Source organism: Galleria mellonella, unplaced genomic scaffold (assembly GCF_026898425.1).
Source record: "Galleria mellonella isolate WM207_F2 unplaced genomic scaffold, CSIRO_AGI_GalMel_v1 utg159, whole genome shotgun sequence".
In the NCBI taxonomy this organism is placed as follows: domain Eukaryota; kingdom Metazoa; phylum Arthropoda; class Insecta; order Lepidoptera; family Pyralidae; genus Galleria; species Galleria mellonella.
In genome coordinates this window covers 2,719,636-2,737,639 of record NW_026442004.1, presented here as the reverse complement: position 1 = coordinate 2,737,639, position 18,004 = coordinate 2,719,636, and the positions used below count along the sequence as shown (strand labels likewise).

Here is an 18,004-nt window from a genome sequence, read left to right as displayed (position 1 = left end):
ATTGTTATTCAAAAATTGTCTACATCAACTTACTACGATCGAGTTCAATTTCCAATAATTTTAACACTTCGAAGTACTGTGACGTACAGGACAAGTTGTGCATCTTTAAAAAACGTAAATTAGAAATATTAAAAATCTAAATTTAAATACCCGTGGTTGTACATATACTATACGTTTGAATGTCATCGTTTTGCTCCTACTTGAAGTGAAAGTGATACTTTACTTCAGGTAGTCAGGCGCCGTGATTGACTGTGAAGCTCACTGTTACTCCAAAAGTAAAAAATACAGTCTCATATCGGACGAGTGTTCTGAGGCTTAGACACATATACCAGTCAGACGCATATACAGACACATAAACTTAGCAGAATTATAATTAACGAAAAATATTCATATCAAAATTGCGTACCAAAAAAGATAATTCATTAAAATTAAACCTGTCAAGAAATTACAAGATTTGAAATATTTTGTAACAAGAGGTGTCTTATATTAGCTTAGCCAATAATGCTTTTACCTGTGTAAACTGCGAAGAGATTTTGGTGTGGTCTTCTTGGTAAGTTTTTCTAGATTTCCGTCGCTCTGTCATTAATGCAGTGAGGCGGTCAAGCGCACGAGAGTCCAGAGCTTCCGCATTAGCTTTTATCAACCGACTGGTGTTTTCCCACTCTTCAGTCATTGTGCGCCATGCTGATGCTATAACTGAACCTGAGGAAAAAAATAAGGTTCTTATTAGAAAATGTCCAACTAAATTGATAAAATGATCAAGTTAGATCAAAACAACAAAGAGCATAAAACAAATGCTAAAATCAAAATAGAACTGGAACATAGAAGAGTTGATTTCCTCAAATATACAAATATAGTCAAACAAAGAAGAAAAAAATATATGCTCGTAAAATGCTCTTAACATAAAAATTGAAGAAAAGGACATCCTTTCGCTTGATACATCCTTTCCAAAAACTATAAAAATTTAGAGACCCTATAAAATCATAAATTGCAAATAGGCATACAGCCCGGCTGATAAGTAGATAGCGTAGCTGCAAATTACGTTAATACGCACACATTTCATTGTTTATAATTATTTCTCAAAATAAGGCACTACTGAGACCTATAAAAGAAAATAACAAGCGACAATAAATATATGCATAATTTTATTCATGACTTTTGTTTTACGAAAAAAGTGTTTCTATTTTTTAATCTTATAAGCAATTCTGAATTTTAAATGTATGATATGCTTCCATCATCCTGAAAAATATATACCTACCTATAGACAGATTTTTAATTACATATAGGTATCTTTTACATATCGGGCTAACCAGGAGGACAAATGCCCACAGCAGTAAACTTATGAAAATGTACATAATTGTTAGATTAGACTCTTTCATAAAAAAAGTAAAATGAAATGAAATTTTATAAAATAATTGGTACTGCTTTTATTATTCCTGATTTAAGTAACTATACTATAACTGTACTAATTTTTTACCTACTAAGTACTTCGTACGCGTAGATTTCAGAAGAAAATAACCAATGAATAAATTTCAGAGTTAACTTCTAGATGGCATGTCAGGATAAAACATAGATTTTAAGTAACACATTAAAAACATTACTCTGAAAGCTGTATCCAATTTGGTACAGTTGTTTTTGTGTGATGCCGGAACAAACAATAGCCAGGCAAACATTTCTAAAAATTATTGTTTCGACTTCTCTAGCTTTTATTCAGAATCCTCACATAAATTTTTACTAATTATCTTTCACGTATAGTTATCATCTGGTTATAATTTTAATATATTAGTAAGATTAATACTTGTATTATAAAGTCTTTGTTCAGAAAAGTAAGGTATGTAGGTTTACCTAAACTTTATGAACGGAATGGAGCTAAAAGCGGAGATGTGTTTATTTTATGAGTGAAAATGAATAAGTGACGGCGCTTGTGCTATCAGTATACACTGGTGAGGTACCAGTGAAGGATGATAGATAAGGATGAAGCAGGTAAGTTGGCCCATTGTGACGAATTCAACAATTATTAACCACGACGGTATTCGGAGTGAACCGCATGGAAATCGACCTAACAGGGTTATTGCTAGCAACTAGGCAGTTAGCTAAACCGTTACCGTTTTATGTTTGACATTCAAATTGAGTGTTATAATCTTTTAAAAATTTAAAAGGAAATTTAAAATAGAAAATTTGTATAATAATTGAAAAAAATAGTTGTAAAATATTTTGTTTCGACAGAACATTAACCAACAGTTGCTAGGTAAAGCGCAAGTAGAGAAGAGTACTATTGTCGCAAGACAAAGACATCTTTTAACATTCAATATCCTTTTTTAATCCAACAAAGTTCTATTACTTAATCTTGGCCCAAAAAACAACTTCCTCAAGAAGTCTGCTAGCTATTCTTTTTCAAAAATAGGAGTTCGAGTTCGGTTCTTGACCAGGCCAATTTAGATTTTTAATTAGTTCTTGATGCCCTGTGTCATGACCCCAAACGTTTATAGTCTAGTATCTCTTAATACACGATTAGTATCATAGTGCCGAGCAATAATATACTCAAAGGCACAATTTCCTTAAGAGACCATCTATTTTCAAATTTAACTTACCGTTAAGTTCTTCACACTTGTCCATCTTCTGGCCCTGCGCGGCGGCTGCTGACAGAGCAAGAGCGTACTCCCTATCGCTCTTCATCTTAGCCTGCAGACTCCTCTTCATCGTCTCCATGAGTCGTAGTTCGGCGTCTTGGCGCGCCAGCAGCGCCTCGTGCGCCGCGCGCCCCGCACCACTCGATGCATACCCCATAATAAACAACCCGGTTCCACACTACTCCACACGCATCGCAACGTAAACACAACACAATTCACATCACTTTCCGTTATCACCAACACCGTGCTTTACGTCACCTGGCAATAAAACTCAATTTATTGGCAACCACAGCTCGACAATCACAATGGAAAGGAGCTCCAATACGCCCAGTTCGAATACCTAATCGTATACCCGACTTATATTTTATTTTTTTGTGCTAACCACGAACACTGACAGCCCGTAAAGGCGCAGTAAAAAGGTGCGTCACAAAAAACTAATTCGATACAAAACTTTGTTCGAAAGATCCGAGCGCGCCCGAAGCCGAGGCAACTGAGAATGCAAACGTCCGCACGGTAACGGCGCGCGACCTGAATGCCATCTACTGTGGTCGTTTCATGTTTTACCACCTCTGCCAGGCCAGTTAGGTATGCTCTGCGATTCATATAATTTACTATATTTATATAAATTTTAAGAAATTAATCAATTGCAATCAAAGAAAATTAAAAGTTGTATCAGCGTATCAGTCCGTTCTTAGGATTGCCCATTCACAGATCTGACCACAGGGTCTGGCAATTACAATGATAAAAATAGCAAAAGTGAAGGTATAATACTGTAAAAGCTCCGTGCCAGCCACTGCCATGTACGACAACAAGTATTCTTAACTTTACTGATAAATGATAACACCTGACTTTGTTAGTAAGATTAGACTAAAAATTTAGGACTGACACATATTTTAAAAACTAAAAGCCTTTATACAGTAGGCCAATTAATATAACTAATTCCTTAAAACTAATATTAGTATTCATTAATAGGATCTCAAAAACAAATTCTAAGATTTTTTTATATCTATAAAACTTAAAAAATAAATTAAAATTTTTGAAATAAAGAACAACCTGTATCGGTGTATCAACGACAATACACAGTACAAGTAAATATTTTTTTTATGCAACTTAGAATGGCAAACCAGCTGACGGCCCACCTGATGGAAAATGGTAACCGTCACCTATAGACATGAGCACATACATGAGTACATACTAATTATTATATAGTGCTTTTAGTAGAGATATTTAGGTTAATCTTTTTTGAAAAATTTAATTTCATTTTCTTAGTGTTTTTGATTAAAATGTTTTTACAAAAAAATGTGATCCAATTAATAAAAACTAACACTGGCTTTAAAGAATGTGTTATATTAATTAACATACTGTATATTAATAAAAAGAAAAATAATCATTTACATACCCAGGCTGCCGGAATAACAATCAATTACTCATTGAACACTACACACTTAACTGTCATATAATTTGTCAAAATAAAAAAAAAATTAAACCATTTATTGTCAGGTGTATATTTGTACAATTTTTTTTTCATGGGTTCCTTTTATTTATTCATCAAAGCAGATACGTTTGGGTAGCTGTGTTACATTTTGAAGGAATGTGGCAATGAAATTACTGGGAATAGACGCATAACACCTTGGCTTTCAAGAATAACAATACATACTAAATTAATACCACAGGCGCCACAGTATATTCCGTTCTATTATTATTACTTGTATATAGGTTGCCAATTTTCATTAAGTACGCCATATTCCATATTTAAAATTATTTTTCAGGGAGTGTTTAGCCCCTTAAAAAAGGAGTATACACACACAGACTCGGTCGTCGGTCCCCAGCCCTTACCTGCTGATTTAACAAAAACAGACTGTGACAGTCAATTTCATCGACCATCGCAATAATTCAAGCCCAATTTTACTGTTAATAAAGGTTTTGTAAGTACACATTATTTTAACTGTAATAAGAATTTGGATTTTTATCGAATAATCTTCAGAAAACCAAAGTTACCGATATATCCCAAAGGATAAGCAAGCTGAAGTGGCAATGGGCTTTTATTTTAATGATTGATAATGAAATGGTGACCCCGCCTGCGCTATCGGTATATACTAGCGGTGCACCAGTGAGAGATGATATGATATATGAATATGAAAACAAGTAAGTTAGCCCATCGTAACGAATGCAAGAAGTATTAATCACAATGGTTTCCAGGGTGAACCGCGTGGAAGTCAACCTGACAGGGCTTGCTAGCAATGGGGCCATTTTTTTTTATAGGTGATAATAAAATAGTAACCCCATCCGCGCTATCAGTATACACCGGCGGGGCACCAATGAAGGATGATAGATGAGGATGAAACAGGTCAGTTAGCCCATCGTGACGAATTTAACGAGAATTGTTCACGATGGTTTCCAGGGGGAACCACGTGGAAGTCGACCTGATATTGATATACAGATATTGCTAGCAATGGGGCTGTCAAACTCCATTGCTAACAATCCCAATTCCCCCGCATTGGGGCAGTGGCAATGGGCTGGCAACATAGCTCGAAGAATCAACAAACCAATGGGAAAGAAAGGTTCTTATGTGGCAACCTTGTACAGGACAAACAGTGTAAGACTACTCCACCCCCCCCCCCCTTCTCTACCAAGTAGAGCAACGATCTAAAATACATTGCAGGAAAATAGTAGATGCAGGTGGCTCGAGACCACACCTTAGAGCAGTGTACGAAGGAACTATGTTTAGCAGTGGCAGATAATAGTTAAGATGATGATGATGCTCGACTAGTGCCGCCACTATGCGGGATATTTATTAATATATAAAATAATATAATATAAATAACTATAACGTGAGCCTTGTTACCAACAAGGCTCGTGATTGAGTATAGCTGAATAATAGCTGTAGTAACATAGAAAGAGTACCTACCATCAGTGACTACTTCCTCTGTGGTACTATCCACAGAGTAAATAATTACTACGTTAAATACGCTTAGCGAGAATAGACTTCCAATTGTTGACTTGTACATTTAAAAAGAACGTCAACTTTTATACTCTTGCAGTAAAATTGACTGCAGGTCTATCCGGTCTATACCGTCCATCTATATGAATTTGCATCATCTTAACTCAAAAACAAAAATCAAATTGTGATTGAATGTAAAATTTTTTGTAATGCCTTTAGACATAGTCTTTCTAATCTGTGGTATAATACCATTGTAGCCGTCAAAGATTAAAAATAGTGTTGTTATTCTCTATGGGTGCCGAAATAATTATTATCTAAGGCACGAATTTGTTGGACCATATAAGATAGAGAATTTTCGCCTCTCTTGCAAACATATTAAGAGCATTTATAACATTTGCTTAATAAAAGCCGACAATTATAGAATTAACTTGACTTATTGAATTACAGACTGAGCTGCAATTGAATGTTTATACTTTTACCTACCTAAGTATGGCAACGTCACAACTATCCGTTAATTTTCAAATACAATTAAAATATTTTAATGATTTTGAATTATTTCCTAAAATTGTTTTCATTTACTAGCAAAGTAAAACATCTTAGATTATAAAGCATATAAATCTATCACTAAAACTGTGCACTTCATATTTTGACTTGAAATTATTCAAATACTATCAAAATTCATATTTTCAGTGACAGGTAAATAAAAATATAATTGCCTAATGGACGATGATAACTAATCTAACGATCTTCCGATCTTACTGATCGGAATCATTATAGTAGTTAAATATTAGATATTATACAGCACGATTGCTAGAATCATGATACATAAATAATACCATTCTTTTTACATTTGGTAATCATTCGTTGAATGTTCGCAGAGTATTTGATATTATATAAAGTCACTCCCCAACTTGAGTTAAACACGCGTATTTTGCAGCATGCAGGAAAAAATTTAAGTTCTATACTTTTTTGATTTTTTTCGAAATAGTTTCATTTTTGTCTTACAAGCAATAAATATATATCCTTCATCGAGTCATAAATTTTACCTTTGTATTCTAATTTATTTAGTATGGTAATATTTGAGGTTGGAGTAACTGCCGGGGTAATCAACTAGCAGTCAGTGGCAACACTTGCCCCAGCCTTATAATATGGCCGCTGCAGGTTAGTTTTATTAATTTTGTCACGTGAAAAAATCCCAATTTTCATTATATTTTATCATTTATTTTCATTTTTTATGCTTCACTTTATTTGCTTGCATCTTATTCATTCTATACCACATCTTTTAAAGCGCTGTAATGTTATCTAATATTGCAAACGTGTCATCGTTTCACCTTTTGCGGACGTTGAATTTACCGCGTGGCCACATTTCTTAACTTTTTCAATTCTTTATTCTCACCAGTACGTCATTTTAAAGCTATAAATTTAGTTTCTAATAAATTCATAAGTCTTAGGAAAACTAAACTTTAACAGATGCTCTAGAAATGCTATTCGTCCTTTCATTGAATCCATGAATAACCACTTTCCAAAATCAATGTAGGTCGTTCACTTGCAATGCGTCATCACCACGTTATTCTCCATTTAAAATGTAACCGAATCTGATCCACACCCATATATCCTATGTATATTTTGCAGGCAAGAAATCAAAAAAGTCAAAATGGATCAAAGCCAGCATCACAGACATTATAGCCGAACCAACGACTATTCCCACGATAAACAACTGGGCGGACGCTGCAGATGAAGAACGTAAGTTATTATACCAATTATTGCACATACAAACTAAATCCTATCTGTCAATCTGTATTTAATATCATAGACCCAATGATGAAAAGAAGGGTAAAGGCAGGTCAATGTTAATCTCGTACTTGGGGCGTACTAGCCGAGTGTATATCACTCTATCCGCCCCGGGAAGGTCTGAGTAAAGGTCTCATGTGATTTCAAAACATTCTAGCCGGATGCTACCCTCACAGGGTAGGCGGGGGAACCAGAAAATACAGTGTAGTGTTAAGCCTGGGAATCCTGACCGGTGGGTTCTGGACAAGGTGTAGGCATTGCATTGTTGGAAACTCCTGTGACCAGCAGTTTTAGCACAATCTACGAGATGACTTCGGTCATAACTCAATTCAGACTAGTCTTTCATTGGCCAGCTCCCTGTTATAACTGAGGGTCTTTAATCATTAAACATGATACATAGCAATGCACACATGATATTATGTACACTACAGACGAATTTATTAACAAATTCAAAGCTCATTAAACCAAAATCAGGATTGGGATTTGTTATTTAAATATTATGCTAATTTGATTACTTTTTATCCTAAAACTTGCTTTGCTATGGGATATAATAAATATTTATCTAAGTATGGGTATAAAAATGTAGTGTGCCTGTAATTATGAAGAAAATTTGTACAAACCCAATTGTTAATGTTATATTTCATGAATAAAGTTTGATAGGTTACATGATTTGTAGGTAGGTGTAAAATATTACCAGATGTATTAATGGTATTTCCATGGCATGGGTCTGTGACAGCGACAGAGAGCTATGGGTTCACGTCGCGGACACGTGCGCCAGTGGTGCTGCCGTCGGCGTCTCGCGCGGCGCGCGGCGGGCTGGCCGTGGATGACGAGTCCATCCCGCGCCGCCCGCCTTTCATTGCACACATCTCCAATCTGCCATATGATGTCGACGAGACTGCTATCACTGAACTGTTTGGAGAACTTAAGGTACCATCTTCCATCACTTATATATGAGGACAGACAAAGCAATGACCATAATAAATATGAGAACTGCAATGAATGAAATTTTGTATTTGTTATGTTATAAAATCTATTTTGGCAGAAACTTCCTTTTGCACCTGAAACTTCCAGAAACACCACATGTTTTCTGTTTTTCTCAGCTGTGTAAAGTTTTTGTGATAAATTATTGTTAAAAGTCCAAATAGAAATATGTGAAAAATCTAGTAGAAAAAATGAGCACTCAAAGTAGTCTATATGCAATATGTATCTCAATCCATGTCTGAAATCTACACAATTTACTCCTTGAATTTTTGGTCTATTCTCCCTTTATCTATTTACAAATGACTTGTCATTTTTAAAAGACTTGATGTCATATATTATTATGCCCTAAAATTCTGCATAATATTTGAGATACCAGCCAAAATTGTATTTTTTGAAATTTCAAGTTTCTGCGAGTTGAAAATCAGACAAGAGATTTGTTTGATTGTATGACATTTTATAAGTAATATCTGCATTAGTGTCATTATTTAACAATTTGTCTTGAATATCCTGTGTAAACAATTACTATTATGGACTAATGAGACATCTGTATACATAAATAGATAACAAACATTTCATTCAAAGAAATGTCTGGTATAGTTTGTATATTTGGAAAAACAATATTTACTTAGCTATTATTAATATATTTATACTAATGCCGACTTTAGTGTAATGGCTATGATATGGAGTCCAAAGGTCAGCGCTTTAAGAGAACTAAGATCAATAAATATGTATAGTACTATTAATGATAACATTTTTTTCCACAGATTGTCAACTTGAGATTGCCAAGAGAGGGTGACCGCCTTAAAGGATATGGATATGTCGATTTTGAAGACAGGGAAAGTCTTATCAATGCCATGAATATGCCTGATCTGGTAGGTATATCAGGAAACTAATGGTCTTAGTTACATAGAAAAATTATCACAAAATATTAACAAATACAAGTAGTCTTATATAATAAAATAAACAAACATAAACATTATACTGAAAGCATTTTATCTTTTACATTGATTTAAAAACATTTGTGTGTTTTAAAAATCACTTTATAAAATAATATAGAAAAATAGTAAGTAGTAGTAGTAATAAGTCCTATAATATTGATGGTGTTTATATGCCATGTTAAATACATAATTTCATTAGGGCTGTTCTATATTTTTTTTTTTTTGCAAAAAAGAAGGTTATAACTTCAATAATATTTAAAATTTATAATAAATGAAGATCATTCCTGTATAGGATTTTTCAACAAAGAAATTTGATTTGCCTTAAGTTCACACAATAGTGGTTATAGTATTGCTTTATTGTTCTTGGATTTTAGGGCCACAGTTATCACAAAACATCATCACTCATATTTATATACTTCTTTTGTTCTGTAGACAATAGGGGGCAGGCGGATAAGAATAGATGTGGCAACACAGGACAGCGACCGCCGCATGGGCCGAGGGGGAAGGTCTGATAGGGACAGGTAAAAAATATTGTTTGTGTCATTTGTTATTTATATAAGCACCGACATAGGAAAAAAAACCTGACAACTAAATATACAATATAAATTGCCAACTGGTCTTGGCATAGTATAAGCCACTTCTTCCGTTCACGTGGGTGTTGTAAACGACTACTAAGGGAGGGTGAGAGATAGGCAGCAGCATCCCTCATATTTCTAAACCCTAATTGGGGTTGCCAATCCACTTGCCAAACATGGCAAGTACTGGCAAAATCCCCCCAAGGGAAAGGCTTATGTTCAGCAGTAGACAGTTAAAGGCTGATATGATAATACAATATGAATTTGTTAAAATGCATTCAAATCCTATATAATTAGAGGAAATTCTTTTAATAATAAATGTAATCATGTCCTTTTTTAATATTGTTTATAGATTGGTTGACTACTATGTTAGAGTTATGAGGTTATAAAACCCAAAAAAAAAATACAATGAATTGAAAATCACCTTTTTGAAATCGATTGAAAATTAGCCCCTAAAAGGTTAAAATTATATTATTTTTCAGTCGCGCTGTAAATAAATAAGTGTGTAAAACTACACAAAATTGATTGGTTTGTAATCCTCGTCAGGGAGTACGACCCGGAGCGCACGATGGGCGACTGGCGGTCGGGCCCGCGCGCCGTGCCCGAGACGCCGGCGCGGGGCCGCAGCGACGGCCGCGACCGCGACACCATGCGGGACCGCGACCGCGACCGCGATCGCGACCGGGACTGTAAGTTTACCTTTTTTATCTAACTTAAAAAGGCAAACAAGCTAATAGATCGTTTAGTAAAAAATGGTATAGACCAGCAATTCCTAAAATGGGTTCTGCAGGACCTAGGGCTTTCGTAAAAAAGTCATCAGAGTTCCATGAAATTGATTACAATACTGGTTATTGGTTACAAACAATTTTATTCTTCACATTAAAAATTAAAGGAAACTATAAAGTGTTATATTTTTAAAATATTTCTTATAAAAGCTTTTGTACTTATTTAAATTATATTATTAGTTTTTTTAATTTTAAATTATATTATTAATTAATTGTAGTTTTTTTATTTGTAATCATTCGATATGGGGTTCCATAAAAAAAACAAATTTGGTGGTAATACTTTCTTTTGCTAACGCTTAAACATAGTGACAAAAAAAGTGCACAATATAAAAAAAAGGTCGTTTAAAAATTAAATTGTAATAGTAAAATTCTTGATGTGAGAGAACAATAAGAAATAAAAAAATACATCCACTGAAGTTGCATCATTATTAAGTAGGTAAATATTCTTTGTCTATGCAAATGAAATCACTACAGCTAGTACCTATGCAATATTTTTACAACTACATATTACACCATTCTATAATTTGTTATCTTTACCAGGCCGACCTTCTAACATTGAATATCATATAATTAAATGATATTATGTACTTTAAGTTGAACTCAAATTACTTTGTACTGATAAATATGTGTATCATACGTCACAATGATGATAAAGATGATTGTGTTACGGAGCAAACGCTAATATCACATTTGGGATGCACACACAGAGTACATAGAGAACTGATTTTGTGGTGCTACTCGTCTTTCTATTCTCGTATTTTTTTTTAATTTGCAAACAATGTGGGATGCTCTTAACAAAAGTAATTTGAGACTAGTATTAAGAAATAATGTCCATGTAAGGATTTAACATAAAAAAGTTAAGTTAGCAACTACTTTTTTGAAGTCGGTAAAAAATGGTTTAATAACATCTAATTAATATCAGCTCTCTGTTACTCACCACATCTCGGGAAGGTCTGAGTAAAGGTCACTTGTGCAGTCATAGTTACCTTCTAGCCGGAGGCATCGCTCAAAGCGATGGCAGGGGTACCAGAAAAGCAGGAATAGGGGCTTCGTTGGGGACTCCCGTGTGGACGAGACTCTGCCCCTAATGCCTTTGAAAGCCCCCTGTGACCAGCTGTTTTAGTCCAATTTGTGATGCGGCGGCAGCCGTAACTCAATTCAGACTAGTCTATGGCTTGCTCCTTTTATCACAATCATTGTCTGAGTGACGAAGCAATTTCTTTTTAATGAATATTATTCACATAAATAAGAAATAATATGTTTAATTTTGTGAACTACTTCTGTAGCGAGCGCAGACAACCGACCGGGTGGTTGGCGCGATGGCGACCGTCCGGCTCCGGAGCCGGCCCGGACTCCTTACGGCGGCCGGGACTCCTTCGGCCGCGATCGCTTTGGAGAAGACCGGTGAGTTTTGACCGGTTACCTTATAGCCCCAATAATATTTGCGTCGACCATGTTCTCGACAAATAACAAGTTCGTTTAAAAATAATATCAAATTCACTAGTATATGAGCACCTGCAAACGTTTCACTTTAAAATTTGCTTAATCTCATGACATGCATTTATTTTTAAATTTCAAATGTCTTAAATAATTTAAAGTAGTGTTTTTGTCCTTCCAAACATGTAACGAAAGTTGAATATAATAACACTACTATTTTCAACTAGTCAACATTTTAAAACAAATAATAAAGTAAACAAGAAAGTCTTAAAACAGTTTCTTGACTGCCATGCATAAAAAGCTTTTATCTGTACTTACGCACCCTTATATCAGTAATGATAAGATTAGAATTATATAGGTGGTCTTTTAATTTAATTGGATCTCTTGTTTTATATTATTTTTAAATGTGTTCTTGTCCTTGAACAATACAAATACTAAAGTCATTAAAATGTAAAGTCATGGAATCGTATCTGTAATAAATATTTATAATATTTTACATAATTTATGAATAGTTAAAACATACTGTTGTATTTTTTCTTTCTTAATATTTATATTTATGGATAAAACATACAAGTTAACACATCAATTTGCATAGATTTATAACGCGTCTAAATCTAGTTATTAATGATCATTCTTTAACAATTATGTATAGTGGAAGAGAACGAGGTTATGGCCGTGACGGCGAACGCAGCGGCTACGGTGGCCGCGATGGGTTCCGAACTGCTGAGCGAGATGGATTCAGGTATGTTCTCCCCATTTAGATGTCAGCAAGTATAAATTTTTATATGCATATAAAATACACTTCACTAAGTAACTCTGTGTAATTATATGGAAATATATTTATTTAATACACAGAGTAGATATATGTATTTTTGGTGGAATTTACACTGGATTGTGTTCTTTACATGCATTGAAGAATTATTTACGTAAAAATAAAATCATAGTAAAATTTGCTCTCTTCATAAAATTTCTGAATTAAATATTAAGATGTTTAACTGTAGACTAATATTGTTAATGTTATAGTATGTTTGCTTGTTACCTTTTAACACCTAATAAAATTTACATACATCTATTTTGAGGCATCAAGGATGTCTAGGCTACAGTAGAATATCGATTATTCGACTCAAATAAAACCAGGGGTATTCCATATAATCGAAAATCCGGATAATTCATTTAAAAGTCAAATAATACATAATTTTTATTATTATTATTTACGGGTTTTATATACGTTATGTAGACAATACAATATTAAAAAACTACAAGCTATAAAGATTATGGATTACATAATACCTATTTACCCAATTAATATCATTTCTAAATGTAATTAGAGCCGTGAATATTAAGTCTGGATAATCGAATATTCGTATAATCGATGTTTGGCTTATCGATATTTTATTCTATTTTTATTTCATAATTATGCTGATATGTTTTATATTGTTCCTAATAGTCGTGATGGCCGAGGTTTTGGTGGAAGAGGGTTCGGCGACCGTGACCGTGATCCACCAGCAAGAGAAGGTAATATTTATTCATACATTAGTATATAGTATATAAGTTAAATGAATTTTCATATACTATATAATATTACTGACCAACATTTTATTCTCAGGAATATTACAGCTTAATAACCAAATAATTGCTATGATTATGTAGTATTCATTTAATAACTATCTTTCAGATTATAGAAAAATATTTTTGTATATTTATTTTAAAATCTTACACAAGTTTAAGCCTTTGCATGTCTGCATACGACGTTATAAAAATAATTCGCAAACTTGTCGATTCTAGAACCAGCACGACCCCGCGAACGTCCTAAGTTGAATCTCCTGCCACGGACGGTACCGCGCGATGTGGAGACTCCAACCAAACCAGCCGACGGCGCTCCGATCGAAGACAAGCCGCCCGAGAAGACCGTCGCTAAGCCTGTTCCCGCCGAGAAGGTCTTCGGTGCCGCCAAGCCCGTCGACACCGCCGCTAAGTAAGTTTACGCAATTTTTCACTGTTTTTAGAACTGTAAGCAGTAGTTTCGATCTTCCCTATAATATATTTCCTTCATCATATAACCTCGAATCAATCAAGTATAGTGTGTATGGAGAAACACTAAATTGGTGTCACGAGGCCTAAGAAAACTTGATGATCATGGAATGGGCAGCAACATCCCTCTTCAATAATCACCAAAGCTTGACTTGCCAACTCGCCCGCCAAGCATAGCAACTACTGGCAATAAGCCATTATGGGGGAGGCCTATGTTCAGCAGTTAACGGTTAATATAATGGTGATAATGATGATAGTAGCCTACCATTGAGAAATTAATTCCTTCTTTTTTGTCAATTGTAAACTTATTTTGATGTTTTTTTTTTTATAAGATCAAATTAATAATTGCCAAAATCACTCCAAAATTTGTAAACATTCCAGGGAAATAATCACTAGAATATTAATAGTAGTCAGAATTATTTATAATGCACATAAAATAAACAACCTAGATATAATATCTTGATTGTTGCCAAGTAATTATTGAATGTGCTATAACATAAAAGGTTAACTAGACACCGTATCATACTCGTGTGTGAATCGGTCGCTTTATACCGACATTATTCCTATCCATTATTACAAATTTACTACAATAACATCAATCACGAATGTCCCAGTCTATTAGAGACTATAATCATTCCTCAATATATTAAATTTTTCTTTATTTTTGTTATTTTAGAGAAAGAGAAATTGAGGAGCGTCTACGTAAACAAGAGGAGGAATCTAGACGCGCCGCCGAAGAGAAGGAACGTTGGGGTCGTAGAGTAAGTTCTAAAATACCTAAATCAATATAAAATTTATATTATCAATTAAATGAAACTGATTATCTATGTCGTTTTTCTTCGCAGAATGATCATTCTGGCGATCGGCGTGGTGGTGCAAGGCGAGGTAAGTGCATAATGTATTTATAATTAATTAATGTTTATACATTAATTTTTTTTTATATAAAAAGTATTTACATTAATTGTATAAATAAATATAATTATTTATATATGAATCATTTCTAAAAATACATTTATCCTATCATAGTTATAGTAAAACCTATATACAAAGAGTGACAAAGCACATTTGACATTTCATTGTTATAATTCAGTTGGTTTAAAGGAGGTGTGTTTAAGACACATAACAGCAGCTTTAAAAGAGCATTCTAGAAATGAAATTGAATATTTTACACAAAGAAACAGATCGAAAAACATAAAATGACATTATAAGTTATTATGAAACTGGACAGCATGTCATATGTATATATCACATGCATTTGTTAGTATTTGAAGCTTAGTTTTAGTGATGCACTTCCTTACAAAGATGTTAATGTTCTCGATGTCACCCTGTATAATATGAATAGGATTAAAGTAAAACATTTAAATTGTTGTAGATGACCGCGGCAGAGATTCACGCAGCTACAACAGAGATAGACGCGACTATTCCAAGGACGACAAAGATCGCCGCGATAGGGAAGACAGGAGTAAACGCGACTACTCCAGGGACGATAGGGACAGGCGCGACCTCAAAGACGATAGAGACCGGCGCGATTACAGGGACGACCGGGACAGGCGTGATTACAGGGATGAGAGGCGCGACCATTCAGGTGATAGGCGCGATTCGCGGGATAGACAGAACTCTCGTGACAGACCGGACTCGAGCGATAGAAGGGATTCCCGGGAGAGGCGCAACTCCCGTGACAGGGATGTATCAGGAGATAGGCGGCCCCAGTCCTGGGATCGAGACTCCGGCGAACGGGACCAGAAACCGCGCGATGAGCGCAACGGCCGCGCAAGGCGAAGTCACTCGCGGGATCGAGATGACCGAGAAGAGAAACCATTACCTAAATTTAAGGAAATCGAAAAGCCGGTATGTTTTCATTAAAATTATTTTATTTGTGAATTTCAAAATTCATAGCTTTCATAGTTTTTTTTTTTTTTATTTACTTTAATCAATATCGTAATTTTAGTGTATCTTTCTCCCATACTAGACTTGGGCTTTATAATATTGGTAATTCATTCAGACAACAAAAAACATTTACTTTGATTTTGATTGTTAGCTCATATAATAAATACCTTACTCTAAAATGTTATAATTTTATATTCTCATTAGCTAAGATTTCTATAATAATTGTTAAATATTACACATCCTTATACTATAATTACTTTAACTTTGCAGAACTTTGTAGCTTCAAATAAATTCAGCTGCCTTGAAGACGCTGACGACGGCGGCTCTGATTAACACGTATGAACTTCTTTGTGCGCTATTACCGTGACTCGTGTATAAAGTGTAAATTAACGAGTATCAAGTGTCTAAAGTGTAGCGAGACTCGATAAAGCACTGAGACGATCTTAAATTGTGCTATGTCATAGAACTCAATTAGTCATTAGTGTGGTGTGGATATAAGTGTATATTAGGGTCTCTGTATGCTCACATTGCTTCGAAGCTAGCCCCAGTCTTTACTGTTGCTTCATTTGATGAAATGTGGACTGTTTTACTAAGACTGTCTACACTATTACATATATTTTACTGCAATAATCTCATACATTCTATAATGGACTTTGAAATTTAAATATTTACTAGTTATTTAATATCTCAAACTCTGATAGATATTATTGCAGTATTAGGTTGTTTCATTAGGGAGCTAAGTAATTATTCATACAATGCAAGAAAAATAATTGCAATATTTTGAGTATTTTATAATATTAAAATGATCAATACCCTTATTTTGCAATTGAAGTTTGTTAAAGTAGGAAGACTAAAGAACTTGATGTATTGGATTACTTGATTTATGAGGTATAACAACTTATGCTAACTTGCTTTTATTGAAGACTTTTATTTTTAGGTTGTTATTTAATTATATTTTTCTTATTTACATAAGTTACAATGAGTTACAGTAAAGGCTGGGGCTCATGATTTGTGACCATATTGTACTGATTGGTGTAAATTTTTCTATAGTTTGTTACAAACTAGTGTTGTATGGACAATTGCAAAATAAAAACCAAGAATGACAAATGTCGATAATCAGTCTGGTTTTTTGGTGCCCATTATTTTGTGAATATTTCGTAATTCTATTATTCTTTACTACCATACTGAATCTTATTTTATTATTTTAGAATTTCTATGTTAAATATTTAGTTCATTTAGATTTACTATTAGAATGTTAATTGTATTATTTAATCTTTACACTGAAACATTTGTTATCATTGGTATGATGTAAGATACCACATTTATTTTGCAAGTATGCATTGATGCTATAATGATTCTGCCTTAATTGTATTTAAATCTTAGTTCTTATGAAAATTGAAAATACCTAAATACTACCAGTTAGAACCTGGTCACAATAATAATTTTAACTATCGGAATTAAATCAAAATGACAAATTTTAATTTTTATTATCGAAATTCATTGTTGATACGTTCCGATTTTAAATATAAATAAATTACTCTTTTTACAGCCACCATTTCTTTTATTGTCTTAATCACATTTTCATGATGGTATCGATAGTTTATTTATGCGGATGTAATTTATATTGGACACCAAAATTGGAAACAATTTTGGTATCCAATAAAAATTACCGCACCTAAATTGTTTCTTGCCAGTCGGGAAGTTTAAGTTGAAAAAAAAAAACAATTTTTTTTTCTAAGAGCGCTTACAATTCTTATTTTTATGATGAGCACACTAGGTAATATCTAACTCCTCTATAAACATGGACATCATAAAATACAATTGCAGTTGTAATTATATCCTATCGAGTCAAATTATAATGTAACCTGTAAAAAAACTACATTTTATTCTTAAAACATTACCTTCGACTATATTCATTAATTTAACTATACTAATTTACTAAGTTTTGTACTCTTTTCAAATCCTGTACTCTGAAAGAGTACAAAAAAGCTATCTTAAGAGGCGA

At 33.9% G+C, this 18,004-nt stretch overlaps 2 protein-coding genes across 3 annotated transcripts in view; one reads left to right on the top strand and one right to left on the bottom strand.

Moving 5' to 3' along the window:
- Positions 1–3,400, bottom strand: part of LOC113518911 (tyrosine-protein kinase Fer) — a 57,863-nt gene extending 54,463 nt beyond the window's left edge. The window contains exons 1-2 of one of the 2 annotated variants that reach the window (XM_052892562.1): positions 2,592–3,400; positions 512–702 (exon numbers count right to left, since the gene is read on the bottom strand). In XM_052892562.1, coding sequence (XP_052748522.1) covers positions 512–702; positions 2,592–2,787 — 387 coding nt within the window. In that variant the 5' untranslated portion in view covers positions 2,788–3,400. The remainder of the gene's footprint in view (positions 1–511; positions 703–2,591) is intronic. The other variant, XM_052892563.1, reaches the window with a different exon arrangement.
- A 3,244-nt stretch (positions 3,401–6,644) lies between these two features.
- LOC113518910 (eukaryotic translation initiation factor 4B) lies at positions 6,645–17,551 on the top strand. Its single transcript, XM_026903937.2, has 14 exons — positions 6,645–6,732; positions 7,204–7,314; positions 8,099–8,292; positions 9,111–9,218; positions 9,717–9,805; positions 10,406–10,548; positions 11,931–12,048; positions 12,734–12,823; positions 13,529–13,596; positions 13,867–14,056; positions 14,789–14,873; positions 14,958–14,997; positions 15,485–15,960; positions 16,270–17,551. The coding sequence occupies exons 1-14, from the start codon at positions 6,720–6,722 to the stop codon at positions 16,330–16,332; spliced, it is 1,788 nt and encodes a 595-aa protein (XP_026759738.1). The 5' UTR covers positions 6,645–6,719; the 3' UTR covers positions 16,333–17,551.
- The last annotated feature ends 453 nt before the right edge of the window (positions 17,552–18,004 follow it).

Bases quoted from the DNA above. Each gene is read 5' to 3' on its own strand.
- LOC113518910 (XM_026903937.2), top strand. The intron at 13,597-13,866 runs GTAATATTTATT...TGTCGATTCTAG, and splicing joins TGATCCACCAGCAAGAGAAG to AACCAGCACGACCCCGCGAA. The intron at 14,998-15,484 runs GTAAGTGCATAA...AAATTGTTGTAG, and splicing joins GCGTGGTGGTGCAAGGCGAG to ATGACCGCGGCAGAGATTCA.